General features: G+C 31.4%; 1 protein-coding gene and 1 pseudogene across 1 annotated transcript; one reads left to right on the top strand and one right to left on the bottom strand.

Moving 5' to 3' along the window:
- Positions 1-1,879: 1,879 nt before the first annotated feature.
- On the bottom strand, positions 1,880-3,689 carry LOC110668554 (AAA-ATPase At2g18193). Its single transcript, XM_021829858.2, has 2 exons — positions 2,507-3,689; positions 1,880-2,384 (listed from the first exon to the last, which is right to left on the bottom strand). The coding sequence occupies exons 1-2, from the start codon at positions 3,491-3,493 to the stop codon at positions 1,968-1,970; spliced, it is 1,404 nt and encodes a 467-aa protein (XP_021685550.2). The 5' UTR covers positions 3,494-3,689; the 3' UTR covers positions 1,880-1,967.
- A 12,428-nt stretch (positions 3,690-16,117) lies between these two features.
- Positions 16,118-18,121, top strand: LOC110668553 (cyclin-U3-1-like; annotated as a pseudogene).
- The last annotated feature ends 3,461 nt before the right edge of the window (positions 18,122-21,582 follow it).

Below are 21,582 nucleotides of genomic sequence, written 5' to 3' on the forward strand. Positions count from 1 at the left end.
TGAAAAATCGTAAGTAGGGGAGAGTTTTCTATTTAAATTAAAAAATTAAATTGAATCAATTTAATTTAATTTAATCAATTTAATTTTAAAATTTAATGAATTCGATTCGATTTTAAAATTTTAATATATTATATAAAATAATAAAAATTAATAAATAAGTAAATATATATATATAATTATTAAAAATAAAAATATTAATAACTACATGATAATTATAATTTTTTAAAATTTATTATGTTTTTATGTTCATTCATTATTAATTTATTATATAGAATATCATATATGAAGTTATTAATATGCTATATAAAATGTATTAATTCAATTATTTTTGAAGTATAAATAATATGGTGTTATATAATTTTATTCATTAATGAAAAAACTCAAAACACTCTAGCATTGTTAATAGTTAAGACTCAAACGTTGCATTTTGATTATGAGTCAAATTATCGATGTATAATTCTACAATTAAGGGTGGAGCTTTGCCTATGGCCATTTTATATGAGCGAAGGAGCTTTGCCAATGGCCAAGATAGAAAAACAAGAAAATACAAATACAAAATCTCTTCTTTAATGGCAAAAAATGAATGGAAAGCTCTGCACATACTTGCGGGACAAGTGGGCGAGTAAGAAAATAGGTTTGAAGAAGATGATGATGATGTCTGCTGGAATCTCTTTTCCTTTTCCGAGAAAAAGAACGGCAAAAACTAAACCAACGCCACGCACTGATTGATTTTATTATCGAAAGACTTTTAAAGTACTATTCAATATTGAGGCAACTTTTCCACAAAGGAGATTGCTTTCCATGAAATTTTTCAACCACAGATTAGGGGGCTGTAAGTGAGTTTCAGAATATGCCTGATCCCATGCGAATCTCTGAAATTCTGATGCACGCCAAGATTTCGTTACAATGTACAGAAGATCTCCCATGTGAAACTTTTGACATTTAAGGATTGGCCCTGCCGCCCTGGCATTGTTCTACTGTTTGACAGTGCCCTCTTTTTGGGATCACTTTTAACAAAATTGTGGATTTTATTTCATTAATTAGGATTTAAAATTAAAATTTGATACATACAAAATATATTTGTCTGAAATAAGAAAAAAAAAAAATAAAATTTTTCATGAAAAAAATTTTATATAAATTTAATTTATTATAATTTTTAAATATAAATATATAAAATTAATATATTTAATAAATAAATATGACTATATATTATATATTTTTAATCGTATTATACCAAATTTAATAAAAAAAAAAAATCCTTCTTCGATTTAATATTACCACAGGCCAAAGTGAACATTTTGAAGATAGTGCTAGTTACGTGGAAATTTAACCTTATAGTCTCTATCTTCATTGAAATGGAGGGGCTAAACAAACTGGAACAGTAACGAATATTATAAGGTCTTCGCTTCTTGTCTTTATCATAAAGACCCCTTAGACGAACTACCTTTCGGCGTGGCCTTTGGAACAATGAACCACAAGTCCTATCTCAACCTTCCTGTTGTTTTTCTCACCTCTTGCACTTTCATTCAATTAATTAAGGAATGTGGACCCTACATTTTGTCCTTTTTAAGCACCAATAATTTAGAATGTCTACTTCAAATCGCATCCAATTTGAAGCTTCTCCCCCATTTCTCCTTTCAGGGATTAATTGAGTTAAAATTATAAATTATTTCAATTATGAGCGCTATAAATTAATAGACCATTGTTCATTTCTAAGAGACTAATTGATTTTTAGTTTTATATTTAAATTAAATTAAATATATTTAGATCGAATTATATTAGAGTTATTTTTGTAATTAATTATGGTTGAAATTCAATAAACAAAGAAGATAATAGTTAGAATCAAATCAATAACTAGGTGGAAAAAAAATGAACAGAGTGCATTAAAGAGCAGAGCATTTTTCAAATTGAAATTTGGGATACCTACTCCAAAGAGATGAGTTACAAATTTAAAATGATAGAGAGAGTCACTGAGCAGAGTTTTTATTTTCCTCTTCAATTTTGTCCTTTTCCTCCTCATTTTTTTCTTTTTCCATTTTCTTTTTCTTAAGGAAATTGAGGACTTCCCCAAGAGCAACATCGGCATCATCACTCTTCAATAGTTCTTCAGCCAGAGAAGCAGGGGTAACCTCTGTACTCTGGATCAATCCATCAATTTCTTCAAAGAGATGGTGTTCTTCAATCCCAAGATAGTTAGAGACCAATACTCTGAATCCTTGAGTGCTGCAATATGACATGTGAATGTGCATATCCATCCTCCCAGGACGAAGCAATGCAGGGTCCAAAACTTCTTTGCGATTGGTAGTGAACACAATTATTCTCTCCTCTCCACAGCTCGACCACAATCCATCAATGCAGTTTAGCAGACCCGAGAGCGAGAATTGCTGTTCATTCCAAATTTAAAACAAAGACTAATAAGAATCTTCGAATCCCATTACGATCTTGATTCGTAATAATTGATAAGAAAAGAGGCGTATGAACAAAACAGAGCAGAATGCATACTAACCTTGACAAGATTGCAATCATCATCAGAATCGTCCGATGATACAGATCGTTTGTGGACTCCGGCGCTGCAATCTATATCCTCAATCACTGTTATAGACTTCCTGTCAATATCAAGCATGGCTTTCCTCAGATCAGCATCAGAAATAATATTTGCAAGCTCCAAATCATACACATCAAATTTCAAGTAATTTGCCATGGCTGCAATTAGGCTTGATTTCCCAGTTCCAGGAGGACCATATAGTAGATATCCACGCTTCCAGGCCTTGCCAATTCTCTTGTAGAATTCCTTCCTGCCCAAGAACCTGTCCAAATCATCAATAATAGATTTCTTCAACTGGTAATCCATGGCGAGTGCATCGAAAGTGGATGGATGTCGAAAATCAATAGAATTCCAGCAACCGCGAGACCTTGTGTAGAGCTTCAAAACCTTCTCCCCTTGGGTTAAGGCCTTGGAAGTATCTAGAATATGATTCAAGTAGTCATGAAAAACCTTTTCCCTGTATTGATCTTCAAATGTTATCTCAAAATGACCCTTGTTGAAAAACCTGTCATTCTTGGCTCGATCATCATTTTCTTGCTTGGCAAACTGCCATGTGATCTCTATCCCGTCAAACACGTCAACAATCTTCTCACCTTCTACCATGGCAGCTGTAACATTCTTTTGCCCTCTAAACTTGCCAACTCTGATTACTTTGTTCTTGGGACCAATCTTGGAGGATAAGTAAAATCTGGAAGCATCTATGAGCTTGTTACGGTCAAGGCCATCCCATGAATCATCGATGATGAAGGTATTAAAAGACTTGGACAACTTTCTACGAGAGAAAAAGCTCAAGATTTTGGAGACCACAAAGGTCTCAATCTTCTTGGGTACCAGTTCATGGTAGACATTCCGTAGAAGCATCAAGGATGTGGAGAAGGAGGCATAAAAGGACAGCAAATAAGATGTTGAAGGGAACATCCTTGTATTTTCTACAAAAGCATAGGCCATGTCGATGATTTTAGTAGGATTTGGTCTAGACCCTAGTTCTTGGACAAGAAGAAGCAAGAACTAGAGCTACTTGTCAAATGAAACTCTCTCAGTGTGAATGGAATTTGTTTATTCACTACGGAATGAAATTTCGAAAAGAAAAATCATAAATGTAGTTCTCAGAACTTGCTAGACAAGTTTTGTATTTATAGGGAAAAATTGGAAGGAACTTAGTAGGTAAGTTTATGCGGCTGCTGATGCGTTGATGATCCACAACTGTACACGACACGAATGTGACGTCTGCTAATCCTTTCTATGAAAACCATAAATAAAAAAAAAAAAGGTTATTTGGCTAGGCAATAACATGTGCGATGTCAGGCTTGTGAAACTTCCTATGAAATTAGCCTCAAGGAGTGGAGAGCTGAGGAGGTTCAGGATGCGAATCCCATTGCTCACACACTGTTGATAATGATTTCGCTAGTGGTTTTGGATTATCACGTTATGAACAATTAAGCATTCGAGTTTACATAAAATATATGAGATTAATTTTTAAAAAATTTAGGAAAAAATTAGTTTTTTTTTTTAAGATAATATTCTGCTTAATTTATGAAAATCAACTTATAAACACTTAATCCTTAAAGTTAATTTAAGCTTATAAAGATTTAAAATTTTAAATATTTAAAATTTTAAATAATTATATGTTTTATTAAGGTACTTATAAATGATATGTTTAGTAAAAAATAATTTATAATCACATTTATTACTAAAAAAAGATATTAAATAAGATTTATGTTGAAATTTTAAGAATTAAATGAGTATAATATGATAAAATGCTTGTCAATTTGCTTATAAGTAAAGAGTTTTTAAGCATCAAAAATGAAAAATTGGTCTCAAAATAAATATGGTTAAGTAGATTTTACACTAAATGAGTTTGATTACTAAGAAGAGAGAGAGATAAATTAAATAAAAAATAAAAAATATGACATAATATGTCTCATCTAGGTATAAGTGTTAGGAACTTAAAATTTCTAAATTGATTTTAAAATTTTAAATAAAAATAATTTAATTTTGAAAATTATAATTAAATTATATAAAATTAAAAATTTATATATAATCAGAAACCAACATTAAATTTTAGATTTATTTGACTAATAAACTTAAAATTAACAAATAATTCTATATAAAAATTGACTTCTTAAAAATTAAAAAAAAAAAAAGTTAAATTTCTCCGTTCAAAACAAATAATTATTTAATAAAAATCACAAGACTGAAGATTACCAGAAAGATTATCACACTCCAAAATAAAATGATGCAAATCCATTTGCCATATTAAGACCAAATTCTGATCGTGATTTTAAAATTATTTTCTAGCTTTCTGATAACTATTATTATTATTATTATTATTATTATTATTATTATTATTATTATTATTATTATTATTATATGGCATGTATACATAAAAAGGGAAATTTAGCTATTAAGAATTGAATTCCTTCTCTTTACATTAGGAATTAAGCACTATTCTTAATAATAAAAAAAACAATTATATTTGAAATTTTCATCGTTTTTAATTTTGAAATAGGATAGTTGGGAGGCTCTAGGCACTTAGACTGTGCATCATTTTCTACAAAAAGAGGTTGCTTCTTCAAATTTGGGTGCTCAGTGACATTATGAAAATATAATCTGCCCAAAGAATCTTGAAGATCATACGCCATGACAAATAGCCAATGAGAATAAATCAATTATTTTCTTTAAAAGAGATTTGAAATGATTGGCGTTGCTTGTATAAGTATTGAGGATGAATTACATATGGTGGAATCTTAATGAGTCAGAAAGTTTCCATTAGGTTGATTACGGGACAAACATTGAGTTTCTTGCATGCCATATGTAAAAAAAGTATTTTTGATGCAACCCAAGATCTTTACTCAAGATAGTCGAATCAGTCTTTAGTATCTTTGTTCCTACTTCAGATGTCTCAAGCAATTGATTGATTTGTTAACTCATCTTAATTGGCTTAATCTAATTGATTCTAAGGTATTCTAAACCTTAACTCCAATTTAATAGCAATTAAAAACAAATTAAATAGGAAACTATGTTAACTTAAGATTAAAACCCTAAAAAAACAATTAACTACTTTAGTATAAAATTAAAGAAAGTTATTAACTCACTTTAATATGAAATTTATCAAAGAAAAAACTCAATTTTCAAATATGATGTTTATAGAGTTCGGCTAAGCATATTTATAGGAGTTTAGAATTCAGATTTCCCCATTTACAAAGAGCCCTAATGATAAAGTAATTCCTATCTAAGTTGGTTAAGTTAGACCAACTAGAACAAAGTCCTAAAAGATTAAGGAGACTTGTAAAACTAAACCTAACTTAAAGAGTCCTAATTGAAATTAATTCCTAAGGGAATTTGGCATCACTAAAAATAATTAAAGAAAACAATCATAGCTAGGTTACAAGTCTTTGTCTATTAGCCCACCAACAAATTACAAGTCATGGTCCATTAGCCCATCAACAAACCTGCCTATGTATTAGGCCCAAAAGGTTCAATTAAATTAATTAACTTGGGTTGGTTTATGCCTTCATCCATCCATGTTTGCTGGTCCTTTAAGCCCTTAATTAAATTCGGCCGAAATTGGCATGTAACATGGTTTTGTGCATACATCTGAACTTGGGCTTTTAATTGTTTTAGCTTGTCTCTTGTGATTGGCCCATTGTTTATTATTGGGAAATCATTCAAAGCTTCATAATGGACTGGCCGAACCTCCTCTTGTGCATGGTCCATTGGATCTGCCTTTGATATTGCATCATTCTCCCTCTCCTCAAAAGCATTCGCCCTCGAATGTAAATCTGCATCATCAAAAGGGGACAAATCAGAAACATTAAATGTTGCACTAATATTATAATCACCTGGAAAATCAATTTTGTAAGTATTGTCATTAATCTTTTCCAACACTTTGAATGGACCATCTCCTTTAGCATCCAATTTTGACTTTCGTTTGGGTGGAAACCTTTCTTTGCGCAAGTGTAGCCAAACCCAATCACCAGGTTCAAATTGAATTTGGCGCCTCCCTTGGTTTCTATATTGCGCAATCCTTTCATTATTTCTTTCAATTTGTACTCGTGCTTTCTCATGAATTTCCTTCACCAGATCAGCCTTTTTCTGTCCATCTAAATTAGTAATCTCATGCAAAGGTAGAGGCAATAAATCTAAAGGTGTTAGTGGATTAAAACCATAGGCAATTTCAAATAGTGAAAACCCGTGAGAAGAATGCACACTACGGTTATATGCAAATTCAACAAATGGCAAACACTCCTCCCATGACCAAATGTTACTTCCCTCCATTGTCCTTAATAAAGTTTATAAAATTCAGTTTACCACTTCAGTTTGCCCATCCATTTGAGGGTGACAAGTTGTAGAGAAAAGCAGCTTAGTACCCAATTTAGCCCATAAAACATGCCAAAAGTGGCTTAAAAATTTGACATCGCTATCACTAACTATAGTTTTAGGTATGCCATGCAATTTAACCATATGGTCAAAGAACAAATTGGCAATATCAGAAGCATCATTGGTCTTATGGCATGCAATAAAGTGTGTCATCTTAGAAAATCTATCAAATACTACGAATATAGCATCACGAACCTTTCTTGTTCTAGGCAACCCTAATACAAAGTCCATACTCAAATCAACCCATGGATGTGTTGGAATAGGAAGTGGCATGTACAACCCATGGGGTTGTACTTTTGATTTAGCCTGCCTATAAGGAATGCAACGTGCACAAACTCTTTCAACATCTTTTCTCATATTAGGCCAGAAAAAGTGTTCATGCAACATGCTTAAGGTCTTATCTATGCCAAAGTGTCACATTAATCCCCCATTATGAGCCTCCCGAACCAATAATTCTCTAATAGAACTAATGGGTATACACAATTTATCTTTCTTAAAAAGAAACCCATTATGTCTATAAAAATCCTTAAAGGCCGAATGCTCACATGCATGGAAAACATTGGAACAATCATGGTCATTAACATATAATTCTTTGATATGTTCAAAACCCAACAACTTGGAACTAAGTGTAGAGATTAGATCATCCCTTCGAGATAGTGCATTAGCAACCACGTTTTCCTTACCTTTCTTGTATTGAATCACATAGGGGAATGATTCAATAAATTCGACCCATTTAGCATGCCTTTTATTTAGCCTACTTTGACCCTTGAGATGTCTCAATGAATCATGATCAGTATGGGTGACAAACTCTTTGGGCAGCAAGTAGTGTTGCCATGTTTCTAAAGCACACACCAAGGCATATAATTCTTTGTCATAGGTCGAGTAATTCAGCTGTGCTCCATGCAATTTCTCACTAAAATATGCAACTGGTCTTTTATCCTGCATTAAAACAGTGCCAATACCTTTCCCAAAAGCATCACATTCTGTCACACCTTACCCCTCTGTAAGACATAACATGATCCCGTAGAATACTTAATGAACTACCGAACTTCACCTACCGATAACTCATTAAGTATCATACAAGGGATTTTAAAATAATTTTCTTACATTTTGGAAGTGGTGAGCATTTTGATAAGAATTTAAAATCATTTATTCAAGTTTAATACTAGTAAAAATTTTTGTCCATTTTACTTTTGCCGCAATTTTTATAAAAATTTTGACAGAGTTCCCTCTGTATTTTGAGAAACCAGTTCTTCAAATACCTGAGAAAAACACTCCCAAAAATGTTTCACAACTCCCAACCTCCAATAATTCACAATTCAACTCAAATCAATTCATTCCAAAATAGTTTCACAATCCAAATCAAATTTGTCAACTCAAAATATTTAATGATTCCATTCACAAAACATAAAGCAGGAAATTCATATGTACAAATATTAAATTTACAGAAGAAAATCCAAAATAATATTATTACAATTTATTTACAACTGCTCGACTTTATATTGATACATACAACATTTCCATATGTACATCAAAATTTATCTACAAGGGCATAAAATAATACCCGTACAAAAGATCAATGTAATCCTCAATTTAATCGCAGCTCACTCTGCTGCTTTTTCCTTACTCTTATCTGCGATAGCAAAATAAGCCATCGCTGAGTATAAAAATACTCAGTGGTGCACAATAAAAATTTAAAATGCAATAAATAAATCATTTATTGCCAAACACAATTCCAATGTTTCTCAATCACATTTCAATAATGATTAAAGTTCATAATAACACCATTTTGTCAAATAATCTATTAAACACAGTTTAGTCAAACAATTTCATAAACATAATGTTGCCAAAGTCATACACAACTTAAGCCATGACACAAAATTTCCGATCAATGCCGCGTTGTACACCACGACAAAGCAATCTCAACCCCATTAATCGAAACCAATGAGGGAGGTGGCTAGCTAGCTAATGAGTACTCATCCGATCTACAACCTCAACTGGCAAGCCAGAGAGGGAGGAAAATAAACGATCTCAACCCCATAAATGGAGAAGGAATAATAAGTAACTGTCATGCTAAGTGTGAATCAAAAATCCATTTCAAACATTTCATTCAAATATTGCATACAAAAATCAAATCAATTTCCAAAGTTACAATTTGATCACAAGGTGGCAACACAAAAGTTCATAAATTCATAATGCGTATTAAATCAATTTTTCAAGGATAAAATGCTTAAATAGGGTTTATTGTGCACAAACCTCAAGCAAGTCATCCCTTAGCCTCGACTCGGTTCCTCAGGTTCCTTCCCGATATTCTTGTCAACTGAAACACATAATTTTACAATGTTTCAGTAATAAAACTTAACATAAATCCAAAATAAATTTAGCTTCACAATTACCTAGCTCTAACGTGCTAAATTCGACGTTCTTTAAATTTTGTGTTTCGGGTTACTATTCACTGCACTATTCAAGTCAAATAGTTGACTTTCTAAGGCTTAATAGGTATGGGAACTCCAACTTCACCCACATATCACATTTTGGTCATTAAACTTGTTGGTTTTGGTTATTTTCTCAAAGCTTAGGTCATTTTGGCAAAATTGTCAATTTTCGGTTTTGGTGCTCCGAAGTTGCACTGTTCCATTGGTCAATCTACTATTGTAATTTGGAAAAACTTCCTTCATAGAAAATGTTCCTTATTGTCTTAAGTGTATTCACATTTTTGGATCACCCCAATCGGAGTTTTGTAGCTCAAGTTATAGCCAAAATACAATTCATCGCTCACGTGCAATCGCTCATGCTTTGAGATTTTGATTACGCATTTTTGATCCAACTTTGTTCAGTAATTTGATTAAGTTAAGTTCATAATTTGGTCTAACTTTCTTCATATGAAATGTTCTACTATGTCTTAGGTTTCCATCGGTTCAAGAATCGCCTAAATCGAAGTTTTCTAGAGAGAGTTATAGCCATTGGAACTTTACTGCTCAATGGCAATTCTGCAGAATTGTAGGTACAGTAACTCGAATTTGCTCAATAATTTGACTAGGTTAATGGCATAATTTGGGATAGTGTTCTTCATGAAAGTTTTAGATCTATGTCTTATCTAATTACTGGTAAAATTTCAGGTCAATTTGACCTGTCTAGCTCGAATTATGACCAAATGAACAGTTACTGTTCATTTGGTCAGTTTGGTACAGTGGCAGCCTGCTCTCATTTCACTTTGGTCAATTGGTTCACTAAGTTTTAGTCAGTTTTTGGCCATGGTTCCTTAATGAAAATTGTGTCCTTTTATGTCTATTTTCATCCCTAATTAGTGGCATATCAATTGGGCTTGTAAAATTCCCGTTTTGGTCCTTCAAAGTAGATTTGGCAGCATGACCAATTGACCTACGAATTTGTCTTCCATTCTAACACTTTCCATACATTTCCTTTGGTCATTATTGACCATTTTTCAGTCCACAATTGGTCAAAGATATCATTTATGCATTTCTCCAAAATTTGGTTCACAAACCCTAACATTCAAACCCTAACTCACTCATTCAATCACAATTGGTGCATTTCCATCTTAACACCATACTAATGTAAGTTTATTAACATCTTTAATTCCCTTTAAACACATCAAACCATACCAATCATACTCCCATCAACCAGGTCAAAATTTCAGTTTAGTCCTTCTCCCATGATTTTATTTCATTTCATAATTTCTAAGCTCATTTCAATCATCACACATGCATTTAAATGGAAGAATAAGGAGTTTAACATACTAACCTCAACTTAAAGCTTCAAATCTCTCTCTTAGCCCTTCTTTCTTCTTGTAGTCTTCTTCCCAAGTTACAATATCAAGCTCTAATGAAGTTTTTATGAGGGTTATTAAGGTTGGGTAAGGATAAATTAAGCTTAGTGTAAGCTTAAGGGAAGAGCTTTCATGGAGAATTTATGGAGGAAGGTGGGGTGGCACTTGATGGAAGAAGAAGAAGACAATTCTAATTTTTTTTTCCTTTTGTTTTCTTTTTATGTTTATCTCTTTTTGAAGACCAAAAATCCCAATTTAATAAAATAAATTAATTAATCCTTTATGACATCATGCATGATGTCATCACCTTTGACTTTTCCATCTTCTTTCTTTTTTTTTCTATTTATTTTTTTCTATTAGTTTTTTAATTTAATTCTCGATTCCGAAATTTTCTTTTCTCCGATTTTATTTGACAGTTAGGTCAGGAGTCAGCTCTCGGGGTCAATTGACCAAATTGCCCCTCGCCGGTTCATCCCGGTTTGCAAATAATCCAATATTTCTTCTGGCTCCCTGACCTAATTATTTGACTGGCTTAACAGTTCTTTTTCGTGATTTTCTCTTTTCCACTGTGTTCATAAGGGTCCTAAGGACCGCAGCGTCACTTTTTACGGTTTGAAATTTGAGTTTAAAATGACTTCGTAGTCGTTCCCGAGGAGGTCACCCATCGCTGTGACTCTCAGCTCGTTTAACTTCTTATGTTCTGTTTTTCTTATTTATACTTAACTAATTGGAAATCACTAATTATTAGTGTTTATGGTTTCTCTAGTTGTCTTAAGTATAGTTTTAATCCTCTTAATTGTCCGGACTGACACCGATCACCGAAACAGTGAAATATACCAGGCTATACAAATAGGGGTGTTACACATTCAATCTCAAAAGTTTTATTAAAATTAGGCAACAGCAACAAAGGTGCAGAACAAAGTTTTCCTTTAAGTGCATTAAATGAATTTTCTTATTCTTTACCCCATTTAAAACATATATCTTTCTTCATTATTTCAGTTAAGGGTGCAGCAATAGTACTAAAATCTCTAACAAACCTTCTGTAAAAGCTTGCTAGACCATGAATGTCACACCCCGGCTTAGTGGGGCCCAGCTCAAGCCCCTCTATGGGTGGCCATCTTGCCGGCGTACCCCTCTAGAGGCCGGCGATGCAACTCAAATCGGTACTGTCCGCTTTGGTGGAGTTCAATCCCTTCGCCCTGCAGAGCTAGGATTCGAACCCATATCACCTCACGGATTTGCTTCGCCTCTTACCATCAAAGAATTAACCTTAAATCAACAAACAAAAATTGGAATGCAAAAAACCTAAAATTTGCGAATCTGAAGAATTGTTGAACACAATGATATGTGCACACTTAGATGAGGGGATTAAGCATGCAAGATTATTAAGTAACAGAATCAATTGTTCACTTAATTCGATGTATGGGATGCAAATCAGGCTAAGAACAGGAAAAGAAAACTATAAAAGAAAAACACTAACCAATACCAATTAATGCGAATTAATCAGATTAAATTCAAGGAAAACAATTCAAGTTGATATGAATTTGTTGTGTGCGAATTTGTTCAGGTTTGTGTTGATGCAATCAGAATAAGAATTGGATGATAATTTGCAAATTGATTCAATGCCCAATCACAAATCATGCACTAATTGTGATCTGACATATGTGCACAATTAATGGAAGCAAATAATCTTGAATTTTTGTTTTTTTTTTTAATCTGATATATATATATATATATAAACTAAATAAAAAGAACAAGAACAGAAACTTAATGTAAAGCAACACCCAAAAATTTGAAGGATTTTATGGAGATCAATTCGCACACACACAAGAGAACAAGAAAACACAAGAACACAAGTAGAACAGCAAAATTCGAAAAGGGAACAGAAATAAAATTAGAAGGGATACGTAATTACTTGATTCTTGAGCCAAAGCTCTGATACCAAGATGATGTAACTCAAGATCTTTACTCAAGATAGACGAATCAACCTTTAGTATCCTTGCCCCTGCTTCAGATGTCTCAAGCAATTGATTGATTTGTTAACTCACCTTAATTGACTTAACCTAATTGATTCTAAGGTATGCTAAACCTTAACCCCAATTTAGTAGCGCTTAAGAATAAATTAAATAGGAAGTTGAATTATTAGCTTAAGATTAAAACCCTAAGTAAACAATTAACTACCTTAGCGTAAAATTAAAGAAAGTTATTAACTCACTTTAATATGAAATTTATCAAAGGAAAAAACTCAATTCTCAAATCTAATGTTTATAGAGTTCGGCTGAGCATATTTATAAGGGTTTATAATTCATATTTCCCCCTTTACAAAGAGTCCTAATGGTAAAGTAGTTCCTATCTAAGTTTATTAAGTCAAACCAACCAGAATAAAGTCCTAAAAGATTAAGGAGACTTATAAAACTAAACCTAACTTAAAGAGTCCTAATTAAAATTAATTCCTAAGGGAATTTGGCATCAGCAAAATTAATTAAAGAAAACAATCCTAACTAGGTTACAAGTCTTTGTCTATTGGCTCACCAACAAATTACAAGTCATGGTCCATTGGCCCACCAACAAACTTGCCTATGTATTAGGCCCAAAATGCTCAATTAAATTAATTAACTTGGGTTGGTTTATGCCTTCATCCATCTATGTTTACTGGTCTTTTAAGCTCTTAGTTGAATTCGATCCAAGTTGGCATGTAACATGGTTTTGTGCATATATCTGAATTTAAGCTTTCAGTTGTTTCAGCTTGGCTCTTGTGATTGGCCCATTGTTTATTATTCGAAAATCATTCAAAGCTTCATAATGGGCTGATCGAACCTCTTCTTATGCATGGTCCATTAGATCTGCCTTTGATCTTACATCACTTTTTAATTTCTTTAATTTAGAAGATAAATTGATTTAATGTAATAATAATTTACTTATCTATCTGATTTTGATTCAATGACAAAAGCATAATGAATCTGAAGCCACGTTCTCAGTTTGATCTCTCTCTTCCATGTATTTATTGATAAAAAAAATGCACTTAAATTAAGGAAAAATATAATCATTAACCTTTTTTATTTTCATTGGGAATTTTTTATTTTTCAGTTTATTTCTATATATATATATATATATATATATATATATATAATTTGATTATTCAACCTCAGCCAAAATCAATCTCTGAAATTATTGACATGATGGGCACGGCCAAAAGGACAAACCACTGTCATTCGCATTGTACGTGGCAAATAATACAATGACAAACCTTTCTGTGAAGTTAAAAAAAAAAAAAGACACTGAAATTCTTGGCTTCTACCTCGACGTCCAACGGTCATTCTCAACTTTGCTTTTCATAAACATGGCTTTTTGAAAGCTCCTTTTTGAGAAACTTTAACCAAATCTTTTTTTTCTTTCATCAAATATATATTCACATTTTTAAATTATTTGGAATATTTAAATAAAATAAAAAATTAAATAATATTTTTAATTTCTTAAATATTTAAATAAAAAAAATTAAATAATACTAAACAGGTGTGAAAAACATTCAAAAAAAGTCAAAAGTAATTATATTTTAATTTATTGAGACTCTTTAATTCACTTTTCTTTCTATTTTTATTTCACCTTTTAGAAATAATTTTATTGAAATGAACCACTTACACTCTGTTTGGAAATGGGATGAGGGGAGGAAAGAAAATAAGTAGGAAAAAATAATTTTGGTAGGATTTTTTTTCTGTTTGGATAAATGTGAAAAAATATTAGAGAAAAAGAAAATTGGAGTTATTTTTCTTTGTGTATTTTTTCTGTGAATTGGAGAGAAAATAAGCATTCAGAGAGAGAGAGCCAAGTGTGTGTCTACCAATGAAATTACTTACCTACCTTCAATTTCTATATCTTCTTTTCTGCCTGGGGATGGCAAATGAAACCCTCTACCAAAAATTCCTTTTCATCTGCCACTGAAAAATGATTCAGGATCCTTCCTTCGGTATCGATTTGCCTTCGCTATAAATTGTTACTTCAGCAAAAAAGCGGAGATTCTAAAGATTGGAGAACAACTGATGACTCCGCTTTTTTGTTCTTTTTCTTCTTTATTGTTCTTGTTGAGTGGCTATCTACCAAATCAAAAACCCTAGGTGCATTTCATTATCTACTTCTCCAGATCTTCAACTGATTCTCAATTCTTGAGTTAACTCTCTAATCTAATCAATCACCGTACGGCAATTTGCAGTGATAAGCATTTTGAAGTACTGTGGTTGAGCCAAGGTTCAATGTTGGGCTTCTTTAACGGCTTTTGAGCTGCCGAGAGCTGGGGCTTCCGATACGGTACGCTTCATATTTATTTTTTTTCCCTGATTAGTGGGAAAGTGAGCGATTTGAGAGGAAAATTTTTGGATCTTATGCTCTGTGTGTGTGTTTTAGTATATGGAAACTAACTGAAATGGTTTTTTGGTTTTTATGAGGATAGAATAAGATTTGAATTTCGTTATTTTGATTTATTTACCTTTCATGCATTCTATCTGGCGAGGCTTGAGTTTTTTTATTTTTAATTGGATGGGAGAGACTAAAATACGTATTATTGCTTTGTTTCCTTCTCTATTTGGATGGCGGGAAATCATGGAGAAAATTGAGAAAAGTAAATTTATTTTTAGAGTTCTATTGTCCAGTGTAAATTGATTGAGATAAAATTATCTGTTCATGTGAAGGTTTCCATATTTTTCTATGATTTTTTGAAATTAAATTTATGATTATGAGAACTTTCACTTCCCATACATTCTCAGCTTAACAAAAAAATTCTACCTATGACCTGATGGTGCTGTTCCTATTTTATAGATTAGAGTTAATATTTTCAAATTGGTCACAATCATAAGAAGTTGAATACATTGTTCTTAATAAAGTCAAATGCTTGTAAGAAACTGATACCAGACTTAATTTATACTATTTTTATGATTTCCATCATTGAAACTAATAAGAAGTTGAATTTCAGACTCGCGAATAAGGAAGAATATTTGTAAATCTCTTACTCAATTTTGATTTCTTGAGGATGAATTATAGTTTAATTTGGCACATACCTCTGATTGAGGGCAAAATTCTTTTGGAATTTTGATACTTTTAATGAGTAATTCATTATGAAGGTTTCATTTGTTTGGAGAGATTTTTTTTTTTTTCCAGGTCTAATCATATTTCACTCTGTGATGTTTATAAAGTAAATTTATTTCCTTGCTTTCAATGAAAGTGTTACCTACCAGTATTTAAAGTGAAAGGGGACTGATTTATATTCTGAAAATTTGGCCCAGTTTGACAAAATTAGGTTGTATGCTTTTGTATCCATAAAAGAGGGAGAAACGAGAAAGATGAATGCATTATGTAATATTCAAGCTTAACATATTTGATAAGTCTCAAGGGGGAAAACCAGTTCTCTTAATGGAATGGCTGTTGAACATCACCTGTCAGCTTTATTGATATATAAATGATTTCTTCTGTTGATAGCTCCTACTATGGTTGTGCTGTTTATTTAAAGAAATTGCCTAGGGAATATGCTGCAATGATATAATCACACTTATTTCCTTGATGTTGTATATTTTTCAAGTCTGATTTTTTGTACCTGTTTCTTGACTCTCTTAGATGTTGTGAGATTATTCATTTACAAAAATGATGCAAAAGTTTGGAATGATTATGCTTAATCATGTTGAACTTGCTAATTAGTCTTTTAAAAATTTCTCAAGTCTATTTGAAGTTGGGAGATTATCATTAATGGGGATTATGCTTAGACAAATTTCAATACCTATTGTGATTAGTATTTGTTCGTTTGCTAATTACTTCTGTTGTTTATAGATAGATGCAATGGGTTTTGGTTTGGGCTATTTGTTAGAGTCATAGTTCTCTTATGGATGTGTTCATTGAGCATTTATTTAGTTGTAGTGGATTTATCCTGGGTTTTCCTATGTCATGCATTGTGAGCTTTGTTGTTGGAAAGACCATTTATGAATATTGCAATGGATGGAGTGTTTCTAATCAATATGTAAATATGTTGACTGCCAAATTGTGCAAGGAGGCTTAAAGGCTTTATTTTTATTCCTAGACGCTTCTTACTTGTGGCATATGTTTTGGCACCTTAATTTAAACATGCCTGGGTCTACTTGTTTTTGATGTTCAATAAATGTTGAGAAAATGGACTATGAAACAATGTACCATCAAAGGAAACACCTTCCAGTAAAATTAATTAATTGTTGATTTGTTGTTTGACCTAGCCAGCGGCTGGTTCTAGTCCTTAGAACTAAGGGTCCGTGATTGACTCCCCCAAGAGAGGGGGGGGGGGTGTGTGGGGTGGGCTGGGGCAGAGGAGATTTGATCCAATCTAAATGTTGATTTTTTTTTTAAAGAAAAAAAATGCCAGTTTGAAGTTTGTACCAGCCTGGACTGGTCTGGTTGAAATGAGAGAGAAAACCAGTTCCTATCCAGTTTGGGCCTATGGAGATCACATTCCTGAAGTATTCGGCAGTATATTGTTTGCATCTTCAATTACTATGGCTGTAGCCCTTCTTGCTTTATTGTGGCACTTATTTATGTGGATAGATTTATAAAAAGCGCGGATGTTCATTTAACTTCCCTTAATGTTCACCGGCTCTTAATGACAAGTGTAATGGTGGCTGCAAAGTTCATTGATGATGCATAAGTATCAATTCCCAAACTTTGATTTATATTTGTATAGCTCCTCCAGGTTGAGTTCAACCTGCTGGATTAATATGAGCGAATAAGCATGGGATACAGTTTGTTTTTGGAAAACTTTTGCTTTTGGGTGGGTACTCCTTGGACTAGATAATGACTATGTCTTGTGTAGCCTGATTGAAAATCCATTAGTCAATCAGCAAATAATTGATTACAGGCAAATTAGATTGAATTTGCGTATTTTGTTGTTCTGTCTGTGGTTTTTCAGATTCTTCAACAATGCATACTATGCCAAAGTGGGAGGAGTAAGCACAGCAGAACTGAACAGGTTGGAGATGAAGTTTTTGTTTAGTATAGATTTCAGACTTCGCGTAAATGTCAACACGTTTGTGAGATACTGTTCTCAGTTGGAAAAAGAAGCTGCTGAAGGGCTTCAGATTGAACGATCAATCCAAGCCTGCAGAGTCAAAGAAAGCTGGTCAAACAAAGATGATTCAACCACTTGTGCTCCAAAGATTGCAAGATGAAGATTCCAAATCATCTCACTGTGTCATTGTAATTCTACATTCATTTAAATGCTGTAAAGTTGGAAATTCATTGATATATGTTCACATTTTTTTCAATATTTGGCCCTGCAATTTTCTTTTCAGTGGTGTTGCTCCTCAAGGATTGTGATGTTAGTTCATGGAAAAGTTTTTATGTACAGATTTAAACAATTTTACGGGTACAAAATTTGATTGCTTGCTTGGTCTGAGTTTGGTTTAGGCGCGTCTTTTCTGTGGATCTTTTGGAATGAAGAATTTATAGTAATAATGGGGATGCTTCAAATTAGCTGAAATACTTGTGGATCATATTGATCTTACTGATGAGTATAGCCATTGTGGTTTGCTAGCTTGAATTAATGCAAGAATTCAGGTTGTGAATAGTTAATTTCCATAAATTAGTTCCTATGTCATCAGTTGTGATAAAAAGATACTCGAAACAGGCATGGATAAATATGTGAGAACAGCATCTTCTTAGAGAGGAGGCACAAGATTTGCTTTGGTATTTTGCCTGTACTGATAAATCAAGGGACCAGTATTAAGATTCTGTTAAAAAAATAAATAAATAATCCCACAGCACTACACAGATTTCACCAGATCATTTTAATTTACCCACGACTTGCAGAAAAAGATCTTTAATAGGCTATTTTTTAGGCCAATTTTACAAGACTAGAGTTATTATTATATTATTTGTGTTAATCTTGTCTGACTATATTACATATAAAAGTAGCATGGAGAATGGGAATATTGTTATTATTTAAGTAATTTGATTCTATTATTATTTATGAATTTATTGACATGTAATAAAAATAGAATTTATAGAAAAAGATAAAATAATAGTTTTATATTATTTTCTTTTCACTAATTCTCTTTCCATTTTTATTTTTCACTTATCCAAACATAAAGAAAAAAAAAATAAAAGAGAGAGAATAAAAATTATTTTTCCTCCCTTATTTTCCTTCCTCCCCTTTAAGATATCCAATCACAGTGTTAATGAAACTCTATTTTTCAGAAACTAAATTATTTAAGTGAATAAAAATAATATTTCACTTCTCCACCCCTTAATTTCATCTAAATAAATCAATTTTTTTCACACTTACTGAAAACTTAAAATTCCCTAATTCACATACCTCAACTAAATTAGGTCTTTTATTCTATAATAATTATAAAAGTAATGAGTATTTTTACTGGATAGTAATTAATATCAGTTTAAATTAATTAATACTCACTTTGTTTCTAAAAAAAAATTATTTTTCTTTTTCTATTTGTCTCAAATTATATGTTTCTTTTTTTTTTAATTGTAATTTATTTATTAATTTATTAAAATGCTCCAATTTAATATACATTGAAAAAATAAAATTTATTTATTTAAAAAATAATTTAGTAATAATAAATATGAAAGATATATTAAAAAAATAAAAAAAAATTATTATTTTAACTATTTTAATTACATTTTTTTTATTCATGTGAAAATAGAAATAAGTTTATTTTTGTGAAGTGTATAAATTAAACTTAATTTATTAGTTAACAAATCGATTGATCGTTAAAAAAAAAAGAAGGAAAAAAACTGAATAAATGATTAAATTAGGTTAGCCAATCTTAACCGTTAACTTCAACAAAATGATTGATTGAGCAGTTGATCCGTCCATGGTCACTCTTAATGATGTTTGGGCTGGACAAGTATGGTGGGCTACACTGGCGAGAACCAGGCCCTTGATGTTTGGGCTGGGCACGGAATTCATATCCATTTGGCTGGGCCTACACATTAGACTAACTCTGAAACGGTTTCACTTAGGCGGAGGTTGAAGCCTTGATGGTCATCTAAAATCTCTTATTGTGTTTACTTGGACACCTACTGGCTCTATGGGCCATTTTGTCTTTCCAAGAGACTTGATGATATGGTCCCAAACTTTCCCCTTTGAATAAAATTATTAATTTTACCTTATTAATAATTTCCCTTTTTATTTTTAAGAGATTAATTGATTTTTAGATATTTAATTAAAAATATTTATTAACGAATTAAACACACATAAGCAGCATCATTTGGATTATTTTTTCTTTAAAAAAAGCATTTTCTTAGGATCTTAATTAATATCTAGTTTGATACAAATAAATTTTAAAAATTTTTGTGAATTGATAAATGAATTTCAAAATTAATTTGTTGAATATGAGATTATAGAATAGTGAATATAGGCTCCAGTCTGCAAGAACACATGCCATCGTATGAGGATGGGCCTCCTCCTTCCACTTTAAATGGTAGCTAGAGCATATGGGCATCTGCCAATAATCATGACTGGCGCCACAACCACGCTATGCTGTCTTGTAGCTCTTTAGTCCATTCATGAACATTTTTATAAAAATAATTAAATTTTAATTTTTTTTTATAAAATTTATTATAATCATAAATTAAATATTTTTAAATTAATTTATTAATTTATCAATTATTTTATAAATAAAATTATTTTATTTTATTAATTTTTTTTAAATAATATATAAAAAGCATTCAACTACTCTTTATCATTTATAAACTTTTTAATTTCTCTATTTCTTTTTCACCAATAATCATTAATTAAATAATTTTATTTATAAAATAATTAATAAATTAGTAAGTTAACTTGAAGACTTTTAATTTTTAATTATAATTTTTTATATTAATTAAATTAAAATTTTATAAATTTTATAAAAAGAATTAAAATAATTTTTATAAAAATATTTATAAAATTGAATGAGTGCAAGGTGATGAAATAAGAAAACTCTCAAAATATTAAGAAATGACATGTCAAAGAATCTAATATCAAAATCAATATCCATAGAAATTTGTAAGTGGTGTCCTTCCATTTTCCACGAGAAAATTGAATGAAAACAGCCAATTCCACTAGGGATCAATACCATGGTACCACATCTTCCTTAATAATCAAATTTGGTGTCTTCTTCTGTCTGTCAATTTGATGTTTCATTGAACATGAGAGAAGAAACTCGTTCGGTATGGTTGGGCTCACCATTATTAACATAATGGCGTATAGTAAAGTCCATCTCCATATACTATGATATGATATGCATGTGGGAGAGGCTTAATTGGTTCACTTCACCTCTTGCTCTCATCATCACTAACCTATTTAGTATTTACAATTTTGCATCAAAATCCTCTCATTTTATATACTCTTTCCTCTACCAAGCTACTAATAATCTTTTATTTCTTAGCTTATGACCTATCATAAAAATGAACTAATCCACACCCTTGAATTTGAAACAAACTATTAATTAGGATTTTATTCTATAATCTAATAATAGACCTTCTCTTTTTCTTTTTTCTTTTTTTAAATTCTTGTCATCAATTTTGAGTTAAAAAAAAAGACATGAAAGCTTATATATTGTGAGAAATAGAGATTTATACTATTGTATAGCACTTTTAATCTCTAATGCATTGACAAAAAAAAAATGGTAAAAATAAAGAGATATTTTCCTTATGAATCACCTAATTATGACTTCGATGATGAAGTATGAATCAATTTTTTTATTAAAAAGTTAATATTTAAAATACAAGGAGATCCTAAATCTAATCCTTAATTTCTATTTTATAGTCCATATCATGATTATTACAATACAAATAATGTAATAAAGACTAGGAAAAACCCTAAACCTCACTCCATATCAGAATTATTACAGAAAGAAGGAAAGGTTAG

Source organism: Hevea brasiliensis, chromosome 16 (assembly GCF_030052815.1).
Source record: "Hevea brasiliensis isolate MT/VB/25A 57/8 chromosome 16, ASM3005281v1, whole genome shotgun sequence".
Classification (NCBI taxonomy): domain Eukaryota; kingdom Viridiplantae; phylum Streptophyta; class Magnoliopsida; order Malpighiales; family Euphorbiaceae; genus Hevea; species Hevea brasiliensis.